Here is a 17,511-nt window from a genome sequence, read left to right as displayed (position 1 = left end):
TCAGGGCAGATAGATCTTGACCTGATAAACAATTTTACCCCAAGTCAGATATGCTCTTAATGCTTTGGTGTCAGAGATATAAGCCACAATCTATATTTTACCCCTATGTTCTATTTTTAGCCATGGCGGCCATCTTGGTTGGTTAGCCGGATCACCGGATACATTTATTAAACTAGATACCCCAATGATGATTGTGGCCAAGTTTGGTTAAATTTGACCCAGTAGTTTCAGAGATGAAGATTTTTGTAAAAGTTAACAGACGACGGACGACGGACGCAAAGTGATGAGAAAAGCTCACTTGGCCCTTCGGGCCAGGTGAGCTAAACATGAAAACTAGTTGAACTGTAAAGTGCTCATGAACTCACTGATGATGCACGGGTGATTCTAGTCATAACAAGTGTCACTCTAACGCCCGTTAATGTACTGTTTCAATAGGTCAGCAGACGGTAAAGTTGTACAAGTCCATAATTACACTCTTATACGTTTAAATCTTCCTGTAAACAAGTTTAAAAGAGCAAGTGTTCTAGGTCTTTGAAACATGTCAGGAGCTGTGTTCTAAGAGAAAATGCTAAATACTGTACACAATTATAAGTACAACGGACAATCATGTATTTGTATTATTTGAGGGCGCATTTAAGATGCTGAATAAGACAATAAAAAAAGGATATTTCTTACTTACATGTGACCAGCTTTAGCGTTTGGTTGTGTAGTACTTATGTCTGAAATAGAAAAAAAGGTATAGCATGTTTAACCATATATGATTTGTTCGATTTCTTGTCCACATCCTACAGATATACAAATTAATATAAATGTTAAATCTGCTTTAACACATATAACCTGTATAACATGTTCCAGGAATTAATGATGGAGGGCAATCGTTGATAAATCAAAAATAAAGTTGTCACATGTTTCGCTCCGTCTTTGACAACATTACATGATAGGACCACAATACAAATAAATCGGAGAACATATAGGACAGAGAAACAAACGAAAATTAGCTAACAAAAGGTGAAATTTTTACACTAGACGGGAGTTTCATCCATTTAAGAATATCCAGAAGTCGGTGAAAAAAATGCTCAAATAATGAGGAAAGCACCAAATTTTGCATGATTGTTAATTTTTGTGTACTAAGCAAAATTAGCTATAGACCAACCCTCAAAATTTGATATGGCGGCTTATTTCAAGATGGCCGCCATACATTCAAAAATATTATCCAGTATTGCACAAACCACAGTGGATTTGATGCTGGAAGCCCGAAATTCAACATATTTGAATGACTTGGTGTACTTTGCAAAATTTTGTTTTGTTCTTTCGATGAAATTCAAAATGGCGGCTTCTTTTACATGAATTTCTACATTTCTTAATTTGTGAAAGGCAACTTCTGAAATTTGTATATACCATTTCTTAATTTTTTAACGTATTTCACGATCGTTACATAGATTTCTACATTTCTTAATTTGTGAAATGTAACTTTTTTCTTTGTTTGAGTAACGGTTGGAAGATTAGTTTAATTGTTAGCGTCTCCAGCCAATGAGAAGTTCCGTTTCTAAAGAAACACGACAAGCTACAAATCAACATGTTATAAATCAAGAAGTTACAAATCAAGAATAAAAAATAGTCCCACAATATTCCCAAGCTTAGTTTTTACAAAGTTAATAAGTAAAACTCAATGGATTAAGATTTTTTAAAGTTCAGTATTTATTTGAAATCTGTGTTTTCATACACCCATCTATGTTTTATTTCCTTTATATTAAAACATTAAAACAACCCAGTTCTATTTTTGTATGTTGGAGCCTGTTATCCACTAATCAGTCGCAAATCCAGCCATTTTTAAAAGGATGTTCAAACACTTGCAAGTCAAATAGAAAAGGGGGTTCCGACCATCTATCCCCATACAAAAGCATTAGTAGTCAAACAAGTAGGGGTGTCCACACCCGGAACCTTCCATCCCCTTTCCCGCCACTGATTAAAGATCACTGTGTAGAATATTGTGTGATTATAATTATTCAACCGTTGTATATGAAATAAATTTTCGTTCAAAGAACATCATATAATCGCTTTCTCCTAAGAAATTTGATTAACTTGAGATATTTTTTTAAGGTACGAGAAGACATGAATCCAAAGCGACCTCGTGTACAATATTGTGAAACTATTTTATTCAAGACATGTATAAGTTCTTGCTTTGTAACTGGTAGTTTTTCTTTAGAAACTTAACTTGTCTTTGACAGGCAGCGGTAACAATTACACCGACACGATCTCCCGAAACGTGACTCAAACGAAGAAACACGTTACATTCCAAAAATTAAGAAATGTAGAAATTCCTGACACGCATGAAGAAAATACGTTAACAAATTAAAACATTGCATTTACAAATTAAAGGAGTCACATTTCACAAATCAAGAAATGTAGAAATTCATGAAACAAATGAAGACAATACATTAACAAATTAAGAAATTGCATTTACAAATTAAGAAGTTACATTTATGGCGGGTATTCCTTTCCATAGAATTTAAGCATTTTAATAAAGTATAGTGTCATTTAGTCTCTGTTCCAGTTAGTTCCTTATGATTTTGCGTGGCTTGTCATTTCAGATACAAATTAGTAGCTGCAGAAGAAGCTTTCATTAAAAACTGCAATATGTTTTGTCTTAGGTCACACATAAAAGCTGTGATTTGAGATTTATCTGACCGAAGATATTATTCAGTGCCTATCCGATTTCTTGGTTTGCAATATTTTACAAGTTGAGATAGTATACTGTGATATCATTAAAATGGCAGGAATTGAGGACAACAAGGACAAGAACATGGAAATGGCAAACTAATTCACTTGAGGATATGGAGATTCTGAAACCCACCGCTGAAGACACTTTAAGAGGACAACTCAGGAATGGCTATTCAACAATTGTACCAAGAATTTTTAGCAGATAGGAAATCTAATGCTCAAAGAACAGCTGAGATTGACCGCAATATAAAACAGGACGAAGCGCGTATCGATAAAATATGTGTTGGTCTCATAACGATGCAAGCTGAACAGAAGAGGCAATGAATATCAATAATGAACATATGGGAGCAATATCTCAGCAAATTTAGCAAAGACAGGATAGACCACAAGGCTAATGGTTCGCGCTTAGCGGAATTGACAGTCAGACCAATGAGAAATTCAATTTGGTGGTGAGACGGAAGGACAACCTGACAGACAACAACTGAAGAAGGAGACACAGTTCAATTCAAAAGTGCATTTAAACAGCAGGGTACTTTCTAACAAATGGCATCTGTTGTTAGTGAATCAGTGGACAACCGAAATAAAGAAGTTAAAATTCCTGCAATTGACACATCTTCTAAGCCAAAATATGACCGCAGCCAGTACAACGCAAGTAAACAACAAACTCCTTGCCTTGGGTCTTTCCCCAATTAGTTCACATGAACCATTAACCGTACCAACTTTGTTGGAGACAAATTTAGTGTCCTCACCGAAATTTGGAAGTTATTCAACAACAACCTCAATTTAAGAACATACTAGAAGCCTATAGTACTGATCACGGATAGCACCAAATAGCTTATGTGTGTGCTAACGCACATTTACCACCTACTATGAGTCAATCATATGTGGTTCAGAGCATCATACCATTACAGAAACAATTGGCTGCAAGTGGATTCTATCAGGTTTCTCCAATGTAGACTGTAGTGCCTAATAACAGTCACATCCCTGTCGAAACAATGGCGAATCCTCCTCCTCCCACATTTATGACTTTAATTATGACAACCTCGTCATTTCCTGGCAACTATAACAGGCTTGCCACAACAGCAGGCTGACTCAACTGACCGATTCAGGAAAGGGCACAGGGAATTAAAAGAACGTGTCAATAGCTCTTCTTAAGACTCCTCTATGGAGAGTGAATATACCCGATGGTAAGAAAATTATGTTGCCAAGGACCGGAGCCGAAGCCCACGGCTCCCACAAATGCAAATATTCAAAGGAAGAGGATCCATGACTTTTAGAGGTGTTAATTAACCAATTTGGACGGACTGCGGTAGACGACAATGGTAAGACATGAAAAAGGTGTGTAGGCTAGATTGTCTGGCCGATGTAGTCTTATAGTACGCTCGCAAGGTAAACACAGATGATGATTCCAAGCATTGAAGCACTTCAGGAAGACAGACTATCAGACCAGTTTTGAACGTAAGCATTCCTCCGAGGATGTAAAGACGTAGATTCTGCAAGGCATTTAACAGTGAGGAACCCAGAAACTATCAACAAGGCGTTAAACACTTAAAAATTTCAATAGCAACCCGATGTTGATATATGGACCAAAAAATGTCAATTATGCCCATCGGCATGTCTTCTTTGCTGATAGCGCAGTATCACCGACCGATAAAGGGAATTTGAGCAGTCCTTTGGAAAATGAGGTGCGTAACTTCACTCAAATTGTCACAAAACTAGCTAATGTTATGCTTTCAACTAATAAGCGTAACTGTGGATTGGTCGATCAATATAACCTTGGGTCTTCTGGTCAATAAAATCGTGGAAGATCAATGGAAGATCACCTGATCAATATACACGTGGAAGATCCCCTTGGCAATATAATTGCGGTAGATCGCCATATAAAAATACATCCAAGTTTTATGTCTATCGACCAGCAACACCCCCCTAAGCCAGAGATAATATAGTCCTTGAAGACAACGGTCAGCATCACTACGGATAAATTCCAGAAATCCCGGTTATTTCAGGCAACGGTCACCTTCACCAGGATACAGAGAAAATCAAAGCGCAACCCCAACCAAGAAGTCTTTAAACATCAACGAGTCGGACCATAAAACATCGTTTCATGACAAAACCGAACAGAGGCCTACGGCCTCGTCCGATATTGTCATCAGGCGAACCATTGGAAAAAGCCTAGCAGTACGATGTACTTTATACGATCACAGTGTAAGCATGACTGTAGACACTGCTGCAATGATAACATTAGAGAATGAGAAATTAATTCCAGCAGATAATGAAGATTCAAATACCGTAACGCTACGTGGTTTGGGTGAACAGCTTGTTACTGGGAGGATTATAAAGAACACCTCTCTCGACATTGATAGAGTAAACATGGTAAAGACATAGTGAGATGTGTGCAAAACGCCGTTACCAGACGATGTTATACTTGGGCTAGATATTTTGGACACACTGGGCGCTGTGATAAATCTGAGTACTCCCACACTTACCATCAACAACAAAGTGATAAATGTGGCATTTGTTAACATTGGAGGTGAGATTTCAACTCAGCAAGATTGCATGAAACGAACTATCACAGTTCCGACAAACTCTAAAATGACTGTTACAATTAAAACTAATAAACGTGCTGACCAGAAGTTCATTTTAGAACCATGCCCGCTGACTAGTTGCATACGTAGTTGGAAAAGAAAATAGTTGTCCCTTAACTATTTTAAATGATTGCAATCGTCACATCCGCCTGAAAAAGGGTACACATACTGGTTACATAGAATAATTTGACGATATAGTGGGTACGGCAGATGAACACCCGATAAGTGACGTAAGACGTGGCATTGAAGAAGCACGAGACAAGGTGACATCGGCACTGCCGCAAAGTTCAGATAAGTTACCTAATACGCCACCACATTTAACCGACCTATATCCGCGTTCAATCGTTCAACCTATTTCATTCCAATCTTTAAATCATTGAGAATATAAAAAAAAATACAATAACATGTTACATATTGATTAACATTTTGATTTTCACTATTTGTTTTTGTATATGCAGCCATATTTGCAAATATATGCGTTCTAGAAATAACCAAACTATTTTATTAATATTTTAAAATTAATTGATAACAAAGAACATGAAGACCATTTTCAAAGAATCATTACTTTAATTTCCGAAATTATATAGAATACCTTGCGGACAATCTTGATATTTATAACGTTTTTTTTTCCGCCATCTAGAAAATGGCAGCCATATTGGATTTTTCTGAGTGGGTCCATAGCTGAAATCAAAGGGTATACAACCAAGAACAACTGTGCAAAGTTTCATACTTTCCTCATCAAGTGAGCAAATCTGCTCTAAATCCCGCACCAATCAGCCGGACTACAGTGACGCTTTAATAAAAACATTTCGAAAGCCCCCCAAAAAAGTACAAAGTTGAAGAGCATTAAGGACCAAACGTTCCAAAAAGTTGTGCCCAATACGGCTAGAGTTTTCTTCTTGAGATAAGAACATTCTTATTATTTAGAATAATTCATACTTTTGCAAACAGTATTTTTTTATAAAATGGCTATATATGATAAAACCGGTGACTTACTACAAAATAAAAACGAAGAGATAAATAACCTAAATCAGCATATAAACATTCACAGCCGCGTTAGCCAAATCGAATTCAAGATTAGGTTTTTAATGTTGATATATCACTTATTAATAACAATGAAAATTACAATACTAATTAATATCAAATTGTGGTAGTAATTTGATAATTAATTTATCAACTAGCTATGTCGGTATTACCAATTAATTGACTTATAGATTTTCCGAAAAATTATGTTTTCATATAGTATGAATATTGCTATTTTCAAATCTGTTGAGAAAATTACTAGTGACACTCATCGTTTTGTTTAAAATTTTATTAACTTTTTTTTTCTAGTGTTGATTATTTATTCCTTTTATTTCTTTTCTTTTTTCGCTTTAACATTCACTTATCTATTCCACTAAGTAAGCTTAGTGTCTCTTCCAAACCTTATATATAAATATATGTCTTATGACTTATAAAGGATATTAACATGTCTCAATGTACTTGAATAAGTGGATTAATTGCCTACTTATCTAAATATACATAACATTTAGTAATTAGCACTGTAAATATAAATTAGCTTATGTGTGCTCATCGCATGCATTTTCCACGACATCATAATATTTCAGATAAATTGTTAATATTGTTAAAATGTTCAAAATGTTGATAAAAATACTATTGATGAAATTGTAAATGAAATAAGAGATGTTTTACTCAATTCTGCTAGAAATACATTTGAGGAGTTCGTACAGAAAACTTATGGATTTGATTACACGAGAGGGAAACAAAATCACCGTGATTGGTTTAACACAGAATGCCGCCGGGAAAGGAGGGCGTTTAGAAAATCAAAAAGGTTATATAAACGATATGGTTCACGTATATTCAAGGAACGTTTGAAACGTAGTGAGACTTTATATAAAAAAACTATGGATAAAAATATTAGATCATTTAACGTTGATTTACGTTCAAAAATGAAAAAGATGCGAACAAAAAACCCGAAAGAATTTTGGAAAATTATTAATCGAGGTAGAAGAAAGAAAAACAATGATATTAATATTGAAGATTTGTTTTCTTTTTTAAAGGATCTGAATGAAAATAAAGAAACAAATGATCGGTATATTTTAGAAAATGATGTAAACGAAAATTCATCAAATGTATTTCTTAATGCTTGTATCACTAAAGATGAAATATTGAAGGCCATAAAAAGTCTGAAAAATAATAAGACACCTGGTGATGATCTGATTGTAAATGAGTATATATGCTTGTCTATTGAATTTTTTATTGATGTTTATGTGTGTTTATCTAATTTTATTTTTGACACAGGATTGTTGCCTGAGGCATAGTTAATAGGAAATGTAAATCCATTGTTTAAAAACAAAGGCTCTGAAAATGATCCACAAAACTATAGGCCTATAACGTTATTGTCTACTCTAGGTAAACTTTTTACCTCAATATTGAACACAAGATTATGTATACTAAATGAAAACCAAGCAGGTTTCAGAAGGAAAATTTGAATAGTAAACTCACCATATATAATCGTTAAATCCAGTGGATAATATTTATATAATTTAGACACACATCCAAACTATACCCGATAACGCACATGCGAAAAACAACACATACTGTGCCCAATACTAATGGAAACACGGATCATACCGATAACGGAGTTGATTCCGGAAAAAATAAATACTATGAAAAAGAGAAACAAAATGTAATGTATGTGTATAATCACATTAATTTATAGAATATATTTTGTGAAAAATTTTATGTTATGAATACTAATATTATGAATAAATAATACCTTGCCAAATAGTGCTTCCCTTAACTATTTGGTAAGCTAACATGAGGGATACTAAGTTAAAGCTGTAAACTTAGTAATTTGTTACAGCAAGATTGCAATAAAGATATTGTTACGTTAAAAAAAAAAAAAAAAAAAAAAAAGGAATTATTCTACGACTGAACATATTTTTACTTTACATATTTTATTTGAATTATTAAAATTGGGAAAGAAAAAGTTACATTGTGCTTTTATCGACTTTGAAAAGCGTTTGACTCTCTACAGCGAAATTTAATTCTGTTCAAATTATTGCAGAATGAAGTAAATGGGAAATTTTTTCGTGTTATTCAGAGTATGTATGATTATGCCAAATCGCGTATTATACATCAGGGTAAAAAATCTGATTTCTTTCCTTATGTGATGGGGGTGCGGCAAGGGGAAAATCGTTCACCTGCTTTGTTTTCTATATTTTTAAATGATCTTCAAATTTTTTTGAAAAGAAAAACATAACAGGCTTAAAATCAATATCACAAGAAATCAAAAATGAGCTGACATTATTTTTACTTTTATATGCAGATGATACTGTTTTATTAGCAGAAAATAGCACTGATCTACAATACATGTTAAATACATTTTACGAATATTGTGAAGAATGGAAAATGAAAATCAATACAAATAAAACTAAAGTTTTGATCTTTTCGAGTGGCAGAATGCCAGCAAATCTCAAGTTCACAGTTAATCGTAACGACATTGAAATTGTAAAAGAATACAAATATTTAGGTATTTTATTTTCTAGAAGTGGATCCTTTTTATCAAATAAAAATATTTAAAAGAACAAGCCACAAAAGCTATGTATAGTGTTTTAAAAAAAGGTAGACAAAACAATTTGTCAATAGAATGTCAACCTGATTCATTTGACAAAATGGTTTTACCAATATTGATATATGGATCAGAAATATGGGGTTTTGAAAATATAGATATACTTGAACGTGTACATTTACAATTTTGTAAAATGATTTTACATTTAAAACAGTCTACTCCAAATTCCATAGTGTATGCAGAACTTGGCAGATACCCTATTACTGTGTCTGTAAAACTGCGAATGATTAATTTCTGGAGTAGACTTCTTAATTGAAAAGAAAGTAAAATTTGTGCTGTATTATATAACCTTGTATTTTTATATTATAATGATTACGGAATAGACACTAAGTGGATATCATAAAATATTTTTGATAATTGTAGTATGTCCAATATATGGAATGCACAGTTTACTGATAAATGGGTATCAAAATGTATTGAGCAAAAACTCAAAGATCAGTTTCAACAAGAATGCTTTGCATTTGTTGCAAAATCACCTAAAACTTTATGCTATCGTATTTTTAAAAATAATTTTCAATTGGAAAAATATTTTTCTGTTTTACCTCACAAATTCATTTATACATGATGCAAATATAGATGTGGCAGTCACCACTTGCCGATTGAGTCTGGAACGTGGCAGGGTTTACCGAGAGAAGACAGAATCTGCCGTCTCTGTGACTCAAACGACATTGGTGACGAGTACTATTATATTATGAATTGTGGATCTTTTATGTTTGAAAGAAAAAAAAAATTACCTACATACTGCTGGTCTAACCCTAATATCTATAAGCTTGATCAACTGTTTAATTCATGTAATATTGTAATATTAGAAAAACTATTTAAATTTATCAAAGTTATAAATGTGAAGGTCAGTCCTCCAAGTTAATTTCATTGTATTGTTCACACATGCTTGTAATAATTGTACCTTATAGTTATATTTATGTATGTTCTCTATAACTATGTAATTGTAGTTTTATGAGAAATAAAGTATTCGTATTCGATAAATTTCATATCTTGTACAAGTCATTTTGAAAGAGCTTGTGTAAGCTTTACTTATTACTGAATCCTTTTCATATCTCAATAAATAGAAAACGCTTTAAATCAAATAAAAATCAATTTTGCCTTTGTGAAGATGTAGTGCATTTCGTTTTCTTACTGATAATACTTGTCAACAGATTTCAAAACATGTGCCATGCTATTGGCAAAACAATTTTTGTATACGAAGGTTGCAATAAGAAATACATGAAAAATTAGAATTTTTATTTTGTGTATGAAACAGTATTCCTTTACGCAGCTGTTCATGCAAGTTTTTGTTTTTGTATTCATACATGAATATTTTAACATGCCAAAAATGTATAAGACAAAAAATTAGCCGAATAAAGAAAGGAGGTTAAGTGGGAATACTTTTTCATAGAAACGAGCGTCTGGCGTACTAAATTATAATCCTGGTACCTTTGATAACTATTTACACCACTGGGTCGATGCCACTGCTGGTGGACGTTTCGTCCCCGAGGGTATCACCAGCCCAGTAGTCAACACTTCGGTGTTGACATGAATATCAATAATGTGGTCATTTTTACAAATTTCCTGTTAACAAAACTTTGAATTTTTCGAAAACTAAGAATTTTCTTATCCCAGGCATAGATTACCTTAGCCGTATTTGGCACAACTTTTTGGAATTTTGGATCCTCAATGCTCTTCAACTTTTTACTTGTTTGGCTTAATAAATATTTTGATATGAGCGTCACTGATGAGTCTTATGTAGACGAAACGCGCGTCTGGCGTACTAAATTATAATCCTGGTACCTTTGATAACTATTGATACTTTTAATGTAAATCATAGAATTTTCGTGACTGGGGCAAGGAAACTCTGTCCTTTTTTTTCCATTACGGTACCACTTTAAATTGAGAATTGAAAATGCGGAATTTTTTCATAGAGACAACAAACCGATCAAAGTGAAGAAAAAAAATCAACCACACAAATGAAATTTAGAAAGTCAATGTTTCATTAATCAACTCATTTCAATTCAAAACTTATCAGCCAGTCTGTTCTATCTGCATTAAATTCACAATCACAGGACAAACTGTGTGCACGAAAACAAACCACGTTGACACATTTCTGTTTCGATGATCATTTAACAAAACCAAAAACATTGCTTATTCTTAAACGAGATCTACTCCGAACTAACTCTAAAAATTGATATCAAATGTCATTTTAAGAGGTTTGTATTGTGCTACCAAATACAAAAACGAGAGGATATTAAAACGCAAAACGAAAACACTTTTGTTTTTCGTTTTGGAATTTGAGAAATAAAAAAATAAAACTATAACACTTTCGTTTGTGTTTTTTTGTTTTGGTTATTTTATGCAATCTTAAATGAAAAAGAGGTAGGGCCATTTTCTCCGAAGTCCTTTCCATTTTATAAGAAAGGTAAATCATGTTTTGAGTATACGTAGCCCGATAGATGCTTATTAGAGTACATGAAAATACGTCATATTAATTATTTCTAAATCTTGAGCATCCCCCCAAAGACTATGGATTTTTTTTTATTTATGAAAGCCAGATCAATTTTGTTTAATTGTCAACGCGTATTAAGCGCATAAGGTAAAATACCACGTAACCTGTCAAGAAGCCAAATAATTCGGACAAATTTAAATGGGATGTCGTTTTGTCATTTTATTTATATCTGTATTTGTTCCGGTCTTTAAGGTTTTATAGTCATATCATTTTATTTTACATTCAAATATAATGATGATGTTCTTTTCATTGACAATCCAAACTTTTCAGATTGGGTTCCAATAAAATATCCTTCAAAATACGTAATTAAAAAAACAGATACTTTCTGGCTCATTTGTAGACTAACACCTCGAATTTCACATAAACCTTCATCCCAGTACCAGCATCTAGAACAAATTTAGTACAAAATACAAGATTTTAATTTCGAAAGTAATATATTTTCTCCAAATTAGCAACAATATACCAACTTCACCTGCATATGGGATATACATTACTCAACTCAATCGATATTCAATAGTTTTGGGCTGCTTCTTGGACTTTATAAAACATCACAAGTTTCTGAGCAAAACGTTGATGAGAAAATGTTATGTCTAAGAACGTCTCGTCCTTTTTAAAGAAAATGTCGGAAGATATTAAGACCTCGTGTATATGGTGTTGACGTACAGCAACTTGATGTGTATTGTCTTACAAACGTGATATAGTGTTCTTTTAGTTATCTAAGTATGTACATTTTCAATCATTACCGTTCAGACGATCTGTTGTAATATCTATTTACATAAAGTGTGTTCTTATGCTTTGTTGTTTTTTGTTTTTATTCATTTTATTATTCGATTTATTTCATGTGTTCAGTAAGGTTTTCAATAACAACTCGCACACTAGTAAGGATGATTGCTGACTTATTATATATATATAATAGATGATCATTTCTGTACACTAAACATAAATACTTCGTGTATTGTATCAGAGATCCTTGTTTAATTCCTACAGGCAGGTAACACCTCCCGAAACGAAAGCTTATTTTTATAAGCTAGAGTTAGAGGAGGGGATAAGGTCTCTGCGCAATGCTAGGCGGTGTTGTCGTAGAAGTTAGAAAAAAATTACAGGTTCCAGCCCCGGCGCCGGGGAGGAAGTTACGAATCAAATCTACTCTAACATCGTTAGGTTGATTTTCTAGGCACTTTATACATATTCTAAGGCCTGGTATTTCTTAATCATAAGAAATCCGATGGACAAGGTATAATTTGCAGTTGTCACTACACACTGGCAGACATATACATATATTTATTTACAGTGATTGTATGCTTCTAAAAATAGATTAGCATCCTGCAATTATACTGGACAGATGAGTAGATGATCATTTCTTTACACTAAAAATAAATACTTCGTGTATTGTATCAGAGATCCTTGTTTAATTCCTACAAGCAGGTAACACCTCCCGAAACGAAAGCTTATTTTTATAAGCTAGAGTTAGAGTAGGGGATAAGGTCTCTGCGCAATGCTAGGCGGTGTTGTCGTAGAATATAAACGCCTAAAAAAGTGTACACAACAACTCCAAATACAAAAAAGGTAACTATAAATGTAATTATTTATAAATATTTCGGAAAACAGATATCATTCATCGGTATATATTATTGTGATGTTGAATGAGTCAATTATCAGTTTACTTGGATTTATTTGGAATTCTTATTGACGCAATCTTTCTTGTAACATCATAATTTTTTTTTTTTATTTTTTATTGATATTTTTGGTGTTTAAACTACAGTGCATACATACATTTTTACCATATATAAGTGAATAACATGATATTTTTATGGCATTGTTATACTATTGATATTTTACGAATAAGACATAGTAAAAATTTACAAGTAAATGATGTGAATACTCAGTATATGATACCTCTTAAGGGTACTTTGGAATACATTAAACATATATGATCATATCCAAAATAAATTTAATTAAATAACTTCCATAAATTCCCCCCATCTGTTGACAAATGACTCGTGTTTGTCTTTAGAAAGATATAAATAATCTAATATCTCCAGCCTTCTTTTAAAAACTTTAAGAAACGCTTGCACAGATATTAACAGTCTGTCTAATTGTGTGTTTTTAGCACAGTTGATATAATACTTTGCCTGTAGAATACAATAATTTAAAACTAAGTTATCAGAATTCAATACACCGAAAATTACACTGTCTTTATTCAAAAATATTTTTACTCCAAAAACTAAATACCACCAATTAGAAAATTCTCTCCAAAATTGTTTCATTTCTGTACATTCAAAAAATTTATGCTCTATGGTTTCTATTTCTTTACAACTGGCACATTCATTAGTTAAGGAAAGTTTATATTTTTCAAGAAGATGATTATGTGAGACTATTCTGTGTAACATTTTATATTGGAAAGCTTGTAGTTTGCTTTCTATAGTACAATTAAAAGCTAGTGAATAAATATTTTTCCACTTTTCGTCACTAATTTCTATATTAAAACTTTCTTCACCTTTTTTGTGAAATCGGAGAAACACTTCCGCGATCGATAAAAAGTGAATATAAATCTTTAGCGAATAATTTACATCATAATTGTCGACACCGTTAAAGCTTTAGAATTGTGCTAGTTCATATCGCACATTATCATTTTTCTTTAAAGCATATAATTGAACTCTCTGTTGTAATTAGTCATATAACCTATATCGTGTTTAACAAGTTTTTAGAATTGTGTAAGCGTCTTACCTGATGTTCGGTTTGACTTTTTTATTGTATAAATTTCATGATTGTAATAGCTTAATCTAAGTAGACTGATAATTGATTTATTCAACATCACAATCATATATTCCGATGAAGGATATCTGTTATCCGAAATATTTATAAATAATTACATTTATAGATACCATTTTTTTATTGTTGTTGTGTACACTTTTTTAGGCGTTTATATAATTTATTTATTGTGTACATGTATTGTTACTCGTAACGATCCAGCGCCCTCGTGGGGAAAATCGTTGACTACTATTCAGACGTTTTATATATATATATATATATATATATATATACCGTTTCGATCCCTAACATCACTGAAGAGAGATATATTGTCGAAATCTAGATCTGGTGTACAAAAAAATATAGACACCTTGTGTTTGTGGCAAAACATCTTGGTCACAAGTTCATTGTTTTCTGTTTAGTATTAAATTTATATCAAGATCCATTTTGTGACATCTCGTGATCAATTTTATTTGGCAATCGCCAATGGCAGTCAGCAGGGTTAAAGAACATCAGTTGTTCGACCTGTTAGTCAAATGCGTTTTGTTTAAATATACTTTTTCACTTTTTTGGTCTTTTGGAAAATGTTGTTTGTGCAGTATTTAGACCCTTCTACAACCAAATTTGTTTTACATGCACACGTATAAAAATTGCGGTTTTTATCCAACGCAATCATAGGTTTGAACGTAGTTTTCAATTTAGACTTGTTTATATATATATATATATATATATATATATGTATATATGAGTCTGAAAGATTGTGTAACAATACCGATAAATAGATGGAAAACAAAACACTAAAAAGTGTTGAATATCATTGCACAAAGATGGAAAAACTGAACAGATGATATAAATTATACAATAATTGCAAATATTTCGGCTCAACAAATGGCCTTCTTCGGTGACAAACGTTTTAACAATAATGATATATAATGTATAAGGTGTAAACATAGATCACTTATAATACAGGTAAGTTTTGGTCGATTGATTTTGATCCGAAATCCTGAATATATTAATATAAACACTAGACTGTAAATTTAATTATTTCTTTCTATTGATTCCATCTGGATGGAGGACACCCAGTGTTTTTATCCAAAACTTCTCCCGATTTTCTCTTTGCCTATTTTGCCATGTACAATCCTGTTCAATCACAAGGATCTTCATGTGATCAAAATCTTTCAGATTGTGATCTGGTAACCTGAAATGTTGGCTGACAGGAATATACGGCTTTTTTGTGAGGTCACTCCTGTGGCCATTGAGGCGTTTGTGAAATGGCTGCATAGATTCACCAACATATTGGAGACCACATCTAGGACACTCAAGAACGTAAATCACGTTTGAGCTCTTGCAGTTGACATTGCAGAAGATCTTGTATGTCTTTTCTGTGGTCTTACTGTGAAATGTTGATGAATGCTACAATTGGTTGCAACATTTGCAGCGCTTATCCCCACAAGGCTGGCAATTACCTACAGTATGGTTAGGTTTGGAAAGGTCAGCACGGACAAGTATATTTCTCAGGCTGTTAGGTTGTTTGAAGGCAATCATGGGAGGCTCAGGAAAGATTTTGGATAACTTCGAATGTTTTTCGATTGCTGTCCAATGATCACGAATGGTCTTGAAACTATTTCTCAGGCATGGATGGTAGGTGAGCACACATGGGATTCTTTTACTTTTCTGTTTATCTTTGTAAGCTAGCAGACTGCTTCTGGGGATGGATTCCGCTTTTCGAAAACTATTTTTGATGTTTTTGTGTTTATATCCCCTTCTTTTCAAATGTCCTTTGAGCTGCCCCAGACGTTGTTTTGCAGTGTCTTCAGAGGAGCAGATTCGCCTAATTCTGAGAGCTTGGCTGTATGGAATGCTCTTCGTGCAGTGTGGAGGATGGCAACTTTCAGGCGACAAGTATTGATGAGTATCTGAAGGTTTATTATACCTACAGAGAGGGTGCTAGATGTTTCAAGAAAGTTTATGGTGGAATTAGATGTTTCATGGGTGAATTTGATGGTAGGGTGTTGATTGTTTGCATTTGTTATAAAAGTTTGTAATTTTTGGTCTCCCTTGTCCCATTTCATGTCAACGTCATCAATAAATCGATACCAGGAAAGCGGTTTTTCGATGGAGCACTCCAGCAGTTGCTTTTCAAATTTACCCATGAATATATTGGCATAAGATGGAGCCATTTTTGTACCCATAGCAGTGCCATTTGTCTGTAAATAGTGTTCTCCTTGGAATGTGAAGTTGTTCTTTTTCAAGACCATAGTAAGCATTTCAACTAAGCAGTCAGTAGGTGGAATTTTAAGAGATCGAGAGTCCCAAACTTCTCTACATGCTTCAATACCATCAGCATGGGGAATATTCGTATAGAGAGAGGTGACATCCATAGTGACAAGAGAAGTATTAACAGGTAGAGGGTTTAAATCCTGCATTTTTAGTAAGTAATCTGCAGAATCTTTAATAAAAGATGGCAAGTTTTCTACATGTGGTCGAAGATAGTAATCAACGAATTCGGATATTTTTTCGGTGGGATGACCATTAGCTGAGACGATTGGTCTACCTGGGTTACCAGGTTTATGAATTTTAGGGAGCAGGTAGAATCGCCCTGGTTTTGAATTTTCAGGTTTTAAATATTTGAGAGTATCTATATCAATGATGTTATTGTCACACATTTCCTTTAAACATTCTGTTATTTCCTCGCTGAATTGGAGGGTGGGGTCCGAATTAAGTTTTTTGTAAAACCGGTCATCATCTAATTGGCGAATGGCCTCTTGGACATAGTTAGATTTGTCCATGACGACAACTGCACTCCCTTTGTCTGCAGGTTTAATAACAATGTCGTCATTATCTCTCAAATTTGTTAAAGCCACACGTTCATCAGGTGTTAAATTGTCATAGGTCTGATTGTTTATATTTACATTTGTAAGTATATCCGTTTTAACATTGTCTATAAATGATTCTAATGTGGTGTTTTTGCTTGGTTTAGGGACCCAGTTGCTTTTCTTTCTAAATCTATATTCGTTGGAGTCATCAGAGTCACTATCTGAGGTGGTGCTATCGTCCTCTTTCGATGCAAAATGTTCCTTGATGCGGAGGCTCCTGGCAAAATAATCCAGTTCCTCAGACAATTTAGTATCATTCACTGGACCTGGGACTGGAAAAAGTTTAGGCCTCTGGATAGTAGTGAAGTTTCGTCCTCAGTAAGTTGTTTGCTGGAAAGATTAACAACGGTATTGATCTTGTTGCTAAGCACTTGAGGTCTACGTCTTAAATGTCTGTTTTTGGTTTTATTATTCTTTTTTTCTTTTGTACTAATGGATGGGAAAGAA

General features: G+C 33.4%; 1 protein-coding gene across 1 annotated transcript in view; it reads right to left on the bottom strand.

Moving 5' to 3' along the window:
* The window catches only part of LOC143076948 (uncharacterized), a 34,949-nt gene that overhangs the window by 5,754 nt on the left and 11,684 nt on the right, over positions 1–17,511 (bottom strand). The window contains exon 5 of the mRNA XM_076252844.1: positions 680–719. Within this exon, the coding sequence (XP_076108959.1) occupies positions 680–719 (40 nt within the window). The remainder of the gene's footprint in view (positions 1–679; positions 720–17,511) is intronic.

This window comes from Mytilus galloprovincialis, chromosome 5, assembly GCF_965363235.1.
Source record: "Mytilus galloprovincialis chromosome 5, xbMytGall1.hap1.1, whole genome shotgun sequence".
In the NCBI taxonomy this organism is placed as follows: Eukaryota; Metazoa; Mollusca; class Bivalvia; order Mytilida; family Mytilidae; genus Mytilus; species Mytilus galloprovincialis.
This window is presented reverse-complemented; position numbering and strand designations above follow the sequence as displayed.